General features: G+C 40.3%; 1 protein-coding gene across 1 annotated transcript in view; it reads left to right on the top strand.

The window, feature by feature from the left end:
• Positions 1-13,292, top strand: part of RELN (reelin) — a 449,067-nt gene that overhangs the window by 355,795 nt on the left and 79,980 nt on the right. The window contains exons 29-36 of the mRNA XM_079785901.1: positions 308-465; positions 997-1,204; positions 2,699-2,775; positions 6,581-6,739; positions 6,926-7,114; positions 7,640-7,913; positions 9,973-10,113; positions 10,219-10,396. Of these exons, the coding sequence (XP_079642027.1) occupies positions 308-465; positions 997-1,204; positions 2,699-2,775; positions 6,581-6,739; positions 6,926-7,114; positions 7,640-7,913; positions 9,973-10,113; positions 10,219-10,396 (1,384 nt within the window). The remainder of the gene's footprint in view (positions 1-307; positions 466-996; positions 1,205-2,698; positions 2,776-6,580; positions 6,740-6,925; positions 7,115-7,639; positions 7,914-9,972; positions 10,114-10,218; positions 10,397-13,292) is intronic.

Here is a 13,292-nt window from a genome sequence, read left to right as displayed (position 1 = left end):
TAGCAAAGAGCTTTCATTTGATGGTTTCAAAAATTTCCAGGGAGCCTTTTACAATCTGCAAGTAAAAACCTATACTAGGTTCCTGGACATCAAAAGTCTCCTGTACCTGATATTGAAATATTTATGCTGAAGAAGAAATCAAGAAGGTTTGAGAAAAATCTGAGAGGGACACCTTATGAAGGCTGTGTCCAATCAAGCATACTTTCAAATATATATTTAATTTTTCTTGAATTATTTTAACTGTTGTAGAGTTCAGTGCTTAGCAATGAGACATTGGTACAAGAACACATGTTGTTTTTCCCAACAGTAAGATCAGATTCCGCTGGATCCAGGAGAGCAGCTCACAGAAAAACGTGCCTCCCTTTGGTTTGGATGGAGTGTACATATCTGAGCCTTGTCCCAGTTACTGCAGTGGCCACGGGGACTGCGTTTCAGGGGTGTGTTTCTGTGACCTGGGGTACACCGGTAAGGCCTCAGACAGATGTCTGCTTGTTAAATATGTATCTCTAGTTACTCTATTTCATGTTACTTCTTCCAAGGAAATATATTCTAAATTTATTCTTCCTTAAGTCCTAATTGTAAGAATTTGCAACCCAAGCACATGAGATGCTAAAATATTGTGTAGTTTTTTTACGGGTGGTTCCTAAAATCTGGGATTGATCCTCTACTAGAAGGGCAACAGAGAAGCTAACTTTATTGTGGACAAAATCTATTTCTCAGTTTGTACAAATCCTTTGAGTAGCAAGAGCCATGGAAATGTATGGTTCCCAATGTCTCCCTATTAAAACATAAACAATTATAGAGGCAGAATAGTATTTCTGAGGATGGTAGTGATGGCTGAATTTCAGTCATACGATTGTGAGATACAAATCTCCATTTGGTTTCTTTCTTCTAACACCTGTGCAAATGTTTCCTTGGCCCATGCACTTGAATGCTCCTTACAACATGAAAGGATTTCAACGAACCCTCTCTCCCATGTATTTCTTTTCTCGGAAGCTGCACATGGAACCTGTGTGTCTAATGTGCCTAATCACAGTGAGATGTACGATAGGTTTGAAGGGAAGCTCAGTTCTCTGTGGTACAAGATAACCGGAGGCCAGGTTGGAACGGGCTGTGGGACGCTTAACGATGGCAAGTCCCTCTACTTCAATGGCCCGGGGAAAAGGGAAGCGCGGACTGTCCCTCTGGACACCAGGAATATCAGGTAAGTAGTTCATTGGTACACTTCTCCTTGAACATTGTATTTACCATGTCATTTGGTCTAACCTGAAACGTACTCTGTTTCAGGGTTCTGTTCTGTTATTGAGGTTTACATAATAATGTTTCTCTATATAGATACTGATAAAATAAAACTGAGGTATAACTTTAAGTCTGTAATAAAATGGGTAATTTCTACAAAGTTTATACCACAATTTATTAAGCAGTATACAGTCATCACCCAGCCTTGTATGTCAGCGTGGTTTTCTAAAGTTCTGCATTATTATGAAGACAATTTGGTGTTATTTTTAACATATTCCAGGTAAAACAAAGATTTTTTTCAACTTTAAATTTTGTGTCTGAAAATGATACATCCCATTTATCTAAGTTTATTTGTTGTCGCTTAATGAAAAGTGCTCCAGCAATTTAAAATACCTACACTGACACCTACTGGTAAAATAAATAACTGCTTGGTTTTAAGGCCAAGTATTAATTACACCTAAAATAAAACTGCTGCTTATAAAATCAATTAAATTATTTGAGAACTGGGAGAAAGAAAAAATGAAGAAATGTTTGAAACTTATAGACTTTATTCTCACTAAAATCTGGAGTTTTGTGTCATACTTTCTGCTTTCAATCTCTTTCTCCTCTGAGTCCTTCTCACAGGAGCCTGCCTGTCACGTAGACCCTCTCTGTTGGTTTACCGTGGACTGAGGCATAATGTCATTCACATTGAGTGAGTGTCAGTGTGAAAAATTAAACCATCTAATTATCTGGCCCTAACAACTGTAGCATTCAGCTTCTAAAAAAAAAAACAAACAAAACATTTCTTGCTTGACTAGTCATTGAAATTCTGCAGATGGACTGGATGCTGCCCTCTTGGATTTAGGTGTTGTTCTTGCATAGGATCCATGCCTGATTGTGGTACACAATTTTAGGTGCCCGGGTGGTGTCTGCTCGTTTAGCCTTGGCACTCCACTTATCTTCCTCTTCCGCTTGCGGTAGCCACGCTTGCCGCAGGTGGACCTCGGAAGGGGACGGCCCTTGGAGCCACTGCGGCAGCACAGTGTGTGTGACTTGTCGCACCACTTTCCAACCAAGGATGTTTCCTTCGTCATCTTCCTTCTGTGGCCAAGACCAAGGAGCTCAGCTTCTTAATGTTAGATTTTTTTTTCCTCATCTTGAGTTTCCAAGAACAGTATTATCTTGATTTAAGGACTTCTCATTTCAGTGACTTCATTACATCAGCCTGTCAAAATAAAGTGGGGTTAAACTGTTTTATTTTGGTGGTTATTACAGAATAAAATTAATGTCATATGAATTATTTTTTAATGGTTACAGAATAACTTACTACATAATATCTGTTGTTTCTGGTGCTCATATGCCCTTTATGTTTAAAACTTAAGAATTATAGGATTTTTGTGTGTGTCAAAACGCAGAAGATTAAATGTCTTCTGAATTCACCTATTTGTAAGTAAACTGGCGTTTTTTTCCTTCCCAGACTCGTTCAGTTTTATATACAAATTGGAAGCAAAACGTCAGGCATTACCTGCATCAAACCAAGAGCTAGAAATGAAGGTGAGCTGCTATCTTTGATAGAAATTGCAATTACTATTGGAAAGTTAGTTCTTCTTTCTCCCAGAGTTGGTCCAGGATTTTGCAAACTGATCCACTGCCCAGAATCATTCCTTCTCCTCTCTTCTCCGTCATTGAATGGGCAGCTGTATAGAGCCATGATCTCTAAGATTCCTCATGCAGATCCGTAAGCCTGAAAAGCATCATGTCTGCTCTGGGTCAAAGTATATTTGTTTTAGGGAACTCTAATCATTTTATAACTTTCCACAGGGAGAAAAAAATAGCAGAGACCTTTACATTCAGCTCGGGGGCTAGAAACTTGTTTGCGTAGATCATTATTGAATGCAGATCAAATGTTACTTTCTGCCCATAAACATTCTGGGGGTTCTAGAATCGTTTAGTAGAAGAAGCAGTTCTTGGTAATAATAAACATTAACTTTGAGCACACATTATATGCAAGGCATTATTCCATGTGCTGTGTTCATTTAATTTTCATCATACCCCTTTGCTATAAGTACTATTAGTAGTCCTATTTTATAGATGTAGAAGCTGAGGTATAAGGAATTCAAGTAACTTACCCAAAATCATGCAGTTAGTAAGTGGGTGAACAGGGATTCAAGCCACTCACACTGGGTCCAGACCCCATGACTTAACCACCATGCTACATTGCCTCTCTCCTTGCCCAGACCTCTGCTCTCTCTAGGCATCCATACCATCTTCTGCCTCAGTGATTCAGTTCTGAAGGAAATACAGAAGGCTTGAAGTATGCGAGGTGGCCTTCAGGAGCTCCACAAAGATAATGAGGTTCCTTAAGGGACTCTGAATGTGAATTTGCTCCTAGCACAAAATCCTCCTCCAAACCCTGATCTCATAAATGGCATGTGAAGAGTTTTACAGCTTCTAAGTTTGTTATTATCTCAAGCATGACTGTGTAAAACATGGTGGCTTAAACAGTGCCTATTAGCCAATAGACCTATTGATAGCTCTGTTCGTCAGTTCTAAAGGTCCTTGGCCATATCAGCACACGCTGGAAGCTTTTGTGACTTTTTCTGAGTATCTCAGTACTTTTAGTCTAGTAATTATCTAGATCTCTGTTTACTGAAGCAGCAGTCTAGAAACTTTTATAGACCATTTTGTGTTCTCTAATCTCTTTAACAAGTGTTTATTAAGAGTTTGCTCTAAGCCTGACATTATCCTAGTGAGCTGCAGATACAGTGTCACCAAAAGACTGATTCATCAGTCATGATGAGCTGGGTTATGCTGCAATAACAAACAGCTCTCTAAATCTTGGTTTAAAAAAAAAAAAAGATTTCTCCTTTGTGCTACATGGATCCTCTGAGGGCCTCATTCCAGCACCCAGAATAATGAAGCAGCTGCTGGGTAGATTGTGGGTATTGTCAGCCATGTAGCACAGGAAAAGAGAGAATGTGGTGATGGGGACAAGAAGTACAAACTACCATGTGCCAGCAAAGGAAGAACCAGTGTCCCACTATTGACCACAGCAGACTAAACCCCTGCCCTAAGGGCACGTACATTCTAATGAGAGGAGTTAGAAAATAAACAACAAAGAAAATAAATAAGCAAGATGTTAGATTGATGGGCTAAGTGCAAATAGATAAGCCAATGAGATGGAAAGTAAACTTATGCAGGGGGAGATGTTGATTTAGATATAGGGGGGCGGGGGGTACTCCTGAGGAGTGACGTTTAAATAGAAATCTAAATGATGAAAAGGAGCCAGCCAGTTCAGGAGCATTTTCCTGGCGGAAGAGACAGCGGAGGCCATGAGGTGGGAAAGAATTGTGGTACTGAGGGAGCAGAAAGAAGGGCACTGGCTTGGGGCTCATAAAGGTTGGGGAGTGGTCTATAATAAGGGACAGACAGGAGCTGGGTCACACAGGGTCTTGCTGGCCATGGTAAAGAGATGGGTCTGAATCCATGTGTCATGGAGACCAACTGAAGGTTTCCCGGCCAGCCAACGACATAATAGGATAAGTGTTTACAAGGTCACCCTACAAACATTCTATAAAATTCAAAACAAATGAATATTTTTCCCAAGCACATGCTTGGCCCATGCAGAGATAGGAGCTTTTGAGGAGTGAGAAAAAGACCAAGTCCTTTCCTCAGGACCTTGTTTTCTGATTGGAGAGGTAGAGCATTTTGATGTTTTCTTTAATCCTTATAATAAAATTACTATTTGAAAATAGTTTGTGGTTGGGATAGTGTAACAATTATGGCTCTTTTGAAAATTATAAGCTACAAATGAACAAAACCTCTGACCAAAGTATAATAGGAAGCACCCACTCTTCTTAGGCATTAGGCTCTCCTCTATACCACCTCTGGGCATGCCCATTGGGCAAATTCCCTCAGTATCCCTTTAGGAAAAACAACTTCTGCTCAGCTACTCTTGAGCCATTTTCTTAAACTCACTGCTGGTCATGTAATTCACATCCCACAGGCATTTCTTAGCCTTTTACTAAAAACTGGCTGTTAACATGTAAATCTTCCTAAATCCTTGAACCAATCTTTTTTAGTGATGAAACCAAAGATTTTTTTACTTACCCAAGCTGAAGCTTCAATTTACATATTTGGAATGAAAATCAAAATTAGGCTATTTCCTATAAGACTGGGCAGAATGCAGATGGAGTTGTAATTTACAAAGAGGAATGTTTTACATGCTGTAAACACTCAGTAGATGAGCGAAACTGGCTTGGTTTATTCAGATGTGCAGTGTGTTAGATGACACAGCTAATGAGGCTCAGCAGTTGATATAAAATATGGATATTGCTGTTTCCCCTTACTGCATTTCTCCACTCTTTTGTAACTTCTCTGGGAGGCATTTCTTTATTGTCCTTTGGCATTGGGGGTCCTCGGCTCTGCAGACTTTGTTGCTGCCTGAAGGTATATGTGACTGTCCTGGAAAAGTAATGAGGAGATAACAAGCAGAAACCAGATGGAGTGTGGACTTCTTGAGCCAGACTTCTCCTATTTTAATGTACGCCTGAAGCCCATCAGGGGCCTGTTCAGATGCTGGTCCCTAACTCACGTTACTCTGGTGATAGAGGGACGTTGGGTAGATGGGATAAGTGAAGGGGAAAGGGTGGCACAGAGGAAGGAAAGTAGAACCAACATTGGAGGGTAGTGAGTTTTTTCTGCTTTGCAATTTAATAATTTGACTTTATTCAGACTTAGGTGACCAAGGTCTGACAAAATGTGAAGAGCCAGTAAGGAATCCTTCTGCTTAACAGAATTTCAAATTGGGCCTCGCTCGCTGCTTAACAGAATTTCAAATTGGGCCTCGCTCACTGCTTAACAGAATTTCAAATTGGGCCTCGCTCACTGCTTAACAGAAATTCAAATTGGGCCTCGCTCACTGCCTGGTACTTTGACAGAAAAGAGCACTACTTGATTTTGTGCTGGGGAGTTTGAGCTGTTTCTTCTGCGTGTATAATAATGATATGAGACTAATATTCAGGACAGAATCTAAAATTCAAATACATAATCTGGAGTGGATTTTTATGTCCCCCTTACCAACCTACTCATCGTTCATACAACTTGAGTGGTCTTTAAAAGAGCTTATGTATTTTTTTCCTCCATTTCCTGGGAGGTGGTGCATTAGAAACTGTCAAGAAATTGATGAGCCTTCAGGTCTACTAATTCATTCCTTGGAAGTTAGATGAATGTGCCCTCATTCCTTGAGTCGCAATTTGAAGTTTCTGCTGCAGCCTTGGCATTTAAAATATACTATTCGTTGCCTTTTTTGCCTCTAGGAAAGCTTTCCAAGTAACTGGATTTATGTCTTTTAACTCAGGGCTTATTGTTCAGTATTCAAATGACAATGGAATACTCTGGCATTTGCTTCGCGAATTGGACTTCATGTCATTTCTGGACCCACAGATCATTTCCATTGACCTGCCACGGGAGGCAAAGACACCTGCTACAGCTTTTCGATGGTGGCAACCCCAACATGGCAAGTTACGGCTCACCCCAACTTTCCTGGTAGCATTTAGGTCTTATGGTTAAAGCCACCTTGTATTGTGTGTTTCTTAATTTGCTGTCCATTTCTAGACAATTTGATTTAAAAGCACGGTCATAAAGATATGTATATTGTATATAATGAACCTTCTGTAACTGCCTTTATTTCATCTGATTTCAGGGAAGCATTCAGCCCAGTGGGCCTTGGATGATGTCCTTATAGGAATGAATGACAGCTCTCAAACTGGGTTTCAAGACAAATTTGATGGCTCTATAGATTTGCAAGCCAACTGGTATCGAATCCAAGGAGGTCAAGTCGACATTGACTGTCTCTCTATGGATACTGCTCTGATATTCACTGAAAACATAGGTATACATTTTCACCAGACAAAGGGAGAATATTTAATTAACTAAGGGACTAAATTAAGTATAAATCAAGAGGAGATTCTCTAATGCAAAACTGTTGCATAACTGCCTGTGCTTGAGGGAGGCTCCTGGAACAAAAATAAAGTTGTATTGTCCTCTAATATAACTCGGTGAGCCCAATGACAGTTCTTGTTAGAACTCTCACAGGGCGTGTAGAATATGACTGAGGTTTCTTAAAAGGAGAGCAAAATATATCTAGCTGAAGACATTCCTTTGTTTCATAATTTGCAGAATTACAGACTTAAGGCTCTATATTCACCCTTCTCAAGAGAGTGAAGTTTTTCCAGTTAGCAGCCTTCCATGTTTTCGAATCTGTGCTAACCAAATAAAAATACCAGCGAAGAATGAGGCACTAAGGATAAGACATGATTTTCATTTGCTACTGGAAGTGTCTGTGACCCGCATAAATGCCAAATAAGAAAAGAGAGCACAATTATATGCTGCCCATTAAACTTTTCCTTTCGTGTAGGAAAACCTCGTTATGCAGAGACCTGGGACTTTCATGTGTCAGCATCGACCTTCTTGCAGTTTGACATGAGCATGGGCTGTAGCAAGCCCTTCAGCGACTCCCACAGCGTCCAGCTGCAGTATTCTCTGAACAATGGCAGGGACTGGCATCTTGTCACCGAAGAGTGTGTCCCTCCAACCATTGGCTGTCTGCACTACACAGAAAGTTCAATTTACACCTCGGAAAGATTCCAGAATTGGAAGCGGATCACTGTCTACCTTCCACTCACCACCATGTGAGAATTGTCATTTGGCTGCATGGCAGAACTTCCTTTAGGTTTCTGTCACCTAATTTGAAAATAATTGTGATTCCACTTGGCAATGCACAGAATGTGCCAGGAAGAAAAGTGTAATGTGCTTTGGGCTGCGGTTTTTAATGTGGTGAGGAGTTCCGAAAGTTTGTCAAGGCCGAGTTTTTCTGCTCCTCAGCCACGTGAAGGCTGCCCATCAGATTTCATTTTTAAACTGTTGTAAAAATAAGCATCTTCCAAATAAACAGACAGATACTTATTCACATTAAGCAGTAAGTGAGATCATCACATATGGAAGAGTATCCTCAGTTGTTAGTTTATGGGTTTGTTTGTTTTTTTACTCTCAATACCACAGTAAAAAGCTCATATTATTTTACATCTTTCTTCACACATTTAAGAGTTGTATTGGGGCTTATAACAGGCTCCCACTTTTGTGGTTTAAGCATTTGGATGTTTTAGGATCTTTCTAGGAACTAAGGTGTGCTGTGGTGGCTGGTTGGACATTGTGCCATCTGGGACTGCTCCCCCCAGAGCCCTGCCTCCCCCTCCCCTACCCCCTGCACTGCTCTGTTCTGAATTGCAAGCAGGTTGGCCTGTGCAGGCTGCAGGTGCCAGCCTCTGTACCTGCTGGCTTCCTGATAGATTTAGACAGTGGCAGACACTGGCGAGAGATTGGAGGGTAGAAATAGAGATAAACCAGGATATTCCTCCCCCTCCCTTTCTGCCTCAAGTGCATGTTGGCCAACGTCAGTGGCTCCAGCTCTTCCCAAGTGGCCCTTCATGTGACCTTGACCTGTGGACACCAACAACAATGTCTCCTGCCTGTGTCCCTCCAACTTTGGACTTGTAGAGGCTTCCTGACTTTGCTAACCTCTGATTTCCTCACTACCCCTGTTGGCTTCTCAGCTCTGCCACTACCTGTGCATACAGTTCCTTGCATCAAATTCTGTCTGTATTAAATACTTATAGTGGGTTTTGTTTTCCTGGTTCAATTTTGATTCAGAGAAGCATAACCAAATGGCAGAAAAACTGCAGGAAACCAAAGCATTTAGTATTGAACCTAAAATCATTTCCTATGGACCCCAGAGCTTTACAGGATGCTTCCTTATAGCTCATTTATTCACTTTGTTTTTATTCAACAAGCATTTGTTGAATTTCTATTGAGTTTTAGACCTCTGATATAACACAAATAGGCTGATGCCAGGACACAAATGCATTATTTGGGATAACAGACTTCTAAGCCATTTATGATATAAAATTCTAACAGGTAATACACAGGGATATTATTGAAGCACAGAGGGATAATACCTAACTCAGTTTGGGGAGAACAGAGGGAGCTTTCTGGAGGAGCTGATATCTGAGCTGAGTCTTTCCCAAGCATAGAGGGCCTGCTGGAGGGCATGTTTGCTGTTGAAAGCCTAAAGAAAATCCCAGACACCAGAGAATTTCATGGGGAAATGCAAGGATTAGGTGCTGTCAGAGTATAATTGTGAGGCAGGAAATAGGGGAAGATAAGACAAGGGAAGAGAGCAGATAATGTAGGAACCACGTGTGTCAGGACCAAAATAGAGGCAAAGCTCATTGGAGCTTCCATTTCCGTCTCACAAACCCTTCATGGACTGACCATAGAGCAGGGACCTCATGGCAAGAACTTTGCATGATTTCAATCTTTCCTCATGTCTGTCACCCTGGGTCTCCTTCCTAGTATTGGATGGCAGCAAAAGTCTAAAAGCAAAAACTAAAATTCTGCATATGGTTCAAACACAGAATAAACCCATAGTTCAAAATAACTCTCCCACCTCACACATGTTTGAAGCCTCTTGCATGAAAAAAAAAAGGTGAAATATTTTAAAAACCTGTTTAATACTTTCTTGTTTGTGGTGTAAGAGGTAACAGCATCCACTACTTGATACGAAAATCTAATGTCTTAAAGAAGAGAGAACTGGAACCTGGAGGAGAGTACTTAAAGTAAATGGAGAGTTGAAGTAAATGTTCTCATGCTTTCCAGGTTTCTTGTCAAACTCAGTGTGTTTTCTTTGCTTAGATCTCCCAGGACCCGGTTCAGATGGATTCAGGCCAACTACACTGTGGGAGGCGACACCTGGGCTATTGACACTGTGGTGCTGGCCTCCGGGTGCCCGTGGATGTGCTCAGGACGAGGGACTTGTGATGCTGGACGCTGTGTGTAAGTTAATAACACTGGCAGTTCCTCTTTTTGGAATGCAAGAGTAAACATGGCTTCTTTAACTCAGGACAAATAATGCCTTTTCTCCACTCGTTTTTTCCGTAGGTGTGACCGGGGCTTTGGTGGAACCTATTGCGTTCCTGTCGTTCCTCTGCCCTCCATTCTTAAAGATGATTTCAATGGGAACTTACATCCAGACCTTTGGCCAGAAGTGTACGGTGCAGAGAGGGGGAATCTGAATGGTGAAACCATCAAATCTGGAACATCTCTCATTTTTAAAGGGGTCAGATAACATTCTGCTTCTCCATACTGCTACTGAAATTCCTTTCGTCACGCTCTGCTCCGCACAGATGCGTTTCTGAATCTGTTCAGATGATGTGTTTTATACATAATTATTGTCTTCTCGCCCAAACCATGTTTCCTCTTCTATTCAGCATATTATTTATGACCACTTAGGCATAAAATTTTTCCTCCACTTTGGTAATCATACCTTTTTACTTTCTTCTTGAATTATAGATGTAAAAATTATACAGATGAAATTTCTAGAATTTTCACTTCTAGAATGTAACACTTTATGTGTTATTGACTATTTAATTTGCAATATTTTAAAATCATTTTTTAAAAATATTTTTTTATTGATTTAAAAGAGGAAGGGAGAGGGAGAACAAGATAGAAACATCAATGAGAGAATCATTGATCGGCTGCTCCTGCACGCCCCCTATTGGGGATCGAGCCAGTAAACCATGCATGTGCCCCGACAAGGAATACAACCCTGACCTCCTGGTTCATAGGTCAGTGCTCAACCTCTGAGCCAAACTGGCCGGGCTAAAATAGTTTTAGGAAAGGTCTTTGCTTTTTCTTTCTCCCCCCCCCCCCCCCAATAGAACCATGTTTTTACTAAGAAAACCAAACATTTAAGTCAAGTTAAATAGCATTCTCAAGCATTGTTAGAATTTTTTGTATTTCATCCTAGATATCTGGTTAGAGAAATACCAGGCGATGGTGTGAAGCTCCGTGCTGAGCTGGCACATCTGCGTATGTGAACCCATGCTTTATCAAGTCTCTCTCAGCATGGGAAAACCAGCTAATCTAGGTGTGCAAATGAAATCTTTAACAGAAATCTGCATGGGTTTCTGTACAACCTTAATGATTAACACCTACCACTTGAAAATTAGACACCCCGGAATCTTTTCAATTATAGCTAATAGGTGTTGCCTATCATCCTTGTTTGAATTTAGAACTTTCTCAAGTTTTGGATGAGAAAGAAAAAATGGTTAGGGGTCTGAGACTTACAGTCCCTAAGAGTTATGAGGGACCAAAGAAATTGGGTAGAACTACTGGGTTTTGTTGTGTGTGGTGGGGAGGGGAGGTGTTAGTCTTGTCTAAGGCTTTAGCTCTCATTACCACTAGCTCACTTCTGATTCGTTTGAAGCCGTTGACAGGATAAAAAATGAGAAGCCCTGTCATCTTTCATGATTCAAATATCTTTCCCTGGTAAATTGTTAAGCAATAGAATTAACCTGGTCCCTAGACCCTATAAAGGAGGAAGACATATAGCCTTTTATGTTTTCCCTTTAGCCACCACCCAAATGCAAGAGCAGCCAAGCATGATATGTATTAGACATATTATCCATCAGCTCAGCAAGATGTAGTGAGGGCTTAGCGTGTGCCATTCAGTAGGTTGTAGTTTGACCTAGAAAGGCAGCCTTTCATGAAAAAAAGAAATGATAGTCTCTTTTTAATGTTTATAGATTCAGGAATTGTATCAGTTAAAATAGCTTGTTGTATGCAAAAGAATTTCTCACATTTTGCACAAATGGATTACTGAACCTGGAAAAATAATGACAAAAGAAACATATCTACATGAACTAGAATATGTGCAGAACCCAAGCCTGACAGATTCGCCATGTAATTATCAATGTCAAGTGCTGAACTATAAACAAATACTAAAAATATAAAGGAAAGGTATTTCCATATTACAGATCATACCCACTTTCAACAAAATTGCTCTTACACCCGAGACTAGAGTCACATCTTGACAGCTATTGTCCTGGTGTGCTAGAGTTCTCGGAGAGAATCTGCTGGTCTTGATTCACTGACTCGGGCAGTAAATGCCCCTGGTAGTGCCCAGATCAGAAACATAGGGGGGAAAAAGAAAAAAAATTGCTCTTACAAAATGAAGTGTAAAATTAGACACCCCGGAACTTTTTCAATTATATGGAACAACTTATACTTACATTCCATAATAAACGGGGAAGGGATAGTCCTTTTTCTTAATATTATCAAGGGATATGTTCTAGTTGGATCTATCAACTAACCACCTCAAAGCTTTTTCATTACAAGCTGAAGAAGACACCTTTCCCCATAACTGCCACCTTCACATGGCATCAAGTTGCAAAAACATCCAAGGCTTAGTGCTTGTTAGTGAATGAGGGAGAGTGTAATGACCTTGACTCAGGAAGAATAGGCATTGATTCAGTGTCACAGATTGAGCAAGGCAGTGAGTTATTAGGATAAAAGAAAAACAACTGGAAATATAAGGCTTGTTACATGATAACCTTCAATCCTGAAAGTTTGAATCTACACTTTATGAAGTTCAAGCATGTGTTTAAATGAAGTTGTGTTTTCCTACAATATCAAATAATTCTCAAATTCTAAATTTAATATTATATGGATTTCTTCTCCTTAAACAAAAAGATGATATAATAAACAAAACACTGGTGCCTGGTTGGTGTGGCTCAGTGGTTGGACATCAACCTATGAACCAGGAGGTCATAGTTCAATCCTGGTCAGGGCACATGCCCCAGTAGGGGGTGTGTGCAGGAGGCAGCCACTCAATGATGTCCTCTTATCATTGATGTTTCTAACTCTTTCTTCCTCTCCCTTCCTCTCTAAAATCAATAAAAATATTTTTAAATTTAAAAAATCAACACTGGTATCAAAATATTTTTGAATTTAAAAAAATCAACACTGGTATCTTATGAAGGATGGAGGATAAGCTTCAGAATCTGACATGTCTGTGTTCAAATCCTGTCACTTATAAACTGTTACTGTCCCTCTGAGTATCAGTTTTCCTGCAACATGAAGAGACTAGCATCATCCCCTTAGGAGTGCTAGGGACTTTAAATGAGAGGTGTCAGTCTTAGAACACAGCATATTGTGGACAGTATGTGGTTGCT

The sequence above is a fragment of the Cnephaeus nilssonii genome, assembly GCF_951640355.1.
Source record: "Cnephaeus nilssonii genome assembly, chromosome: 12".
NCBI classification, from domain to species: Eukaryota; Metazoa; Chordata; class Mammalia; order Chiroptera; family Vespertilionidae; genus Cnephaeus; species Cnephaeus nilssonii.
This window is presented reverse-complemented; position numbering and strand designations above follow the sequence as displayed.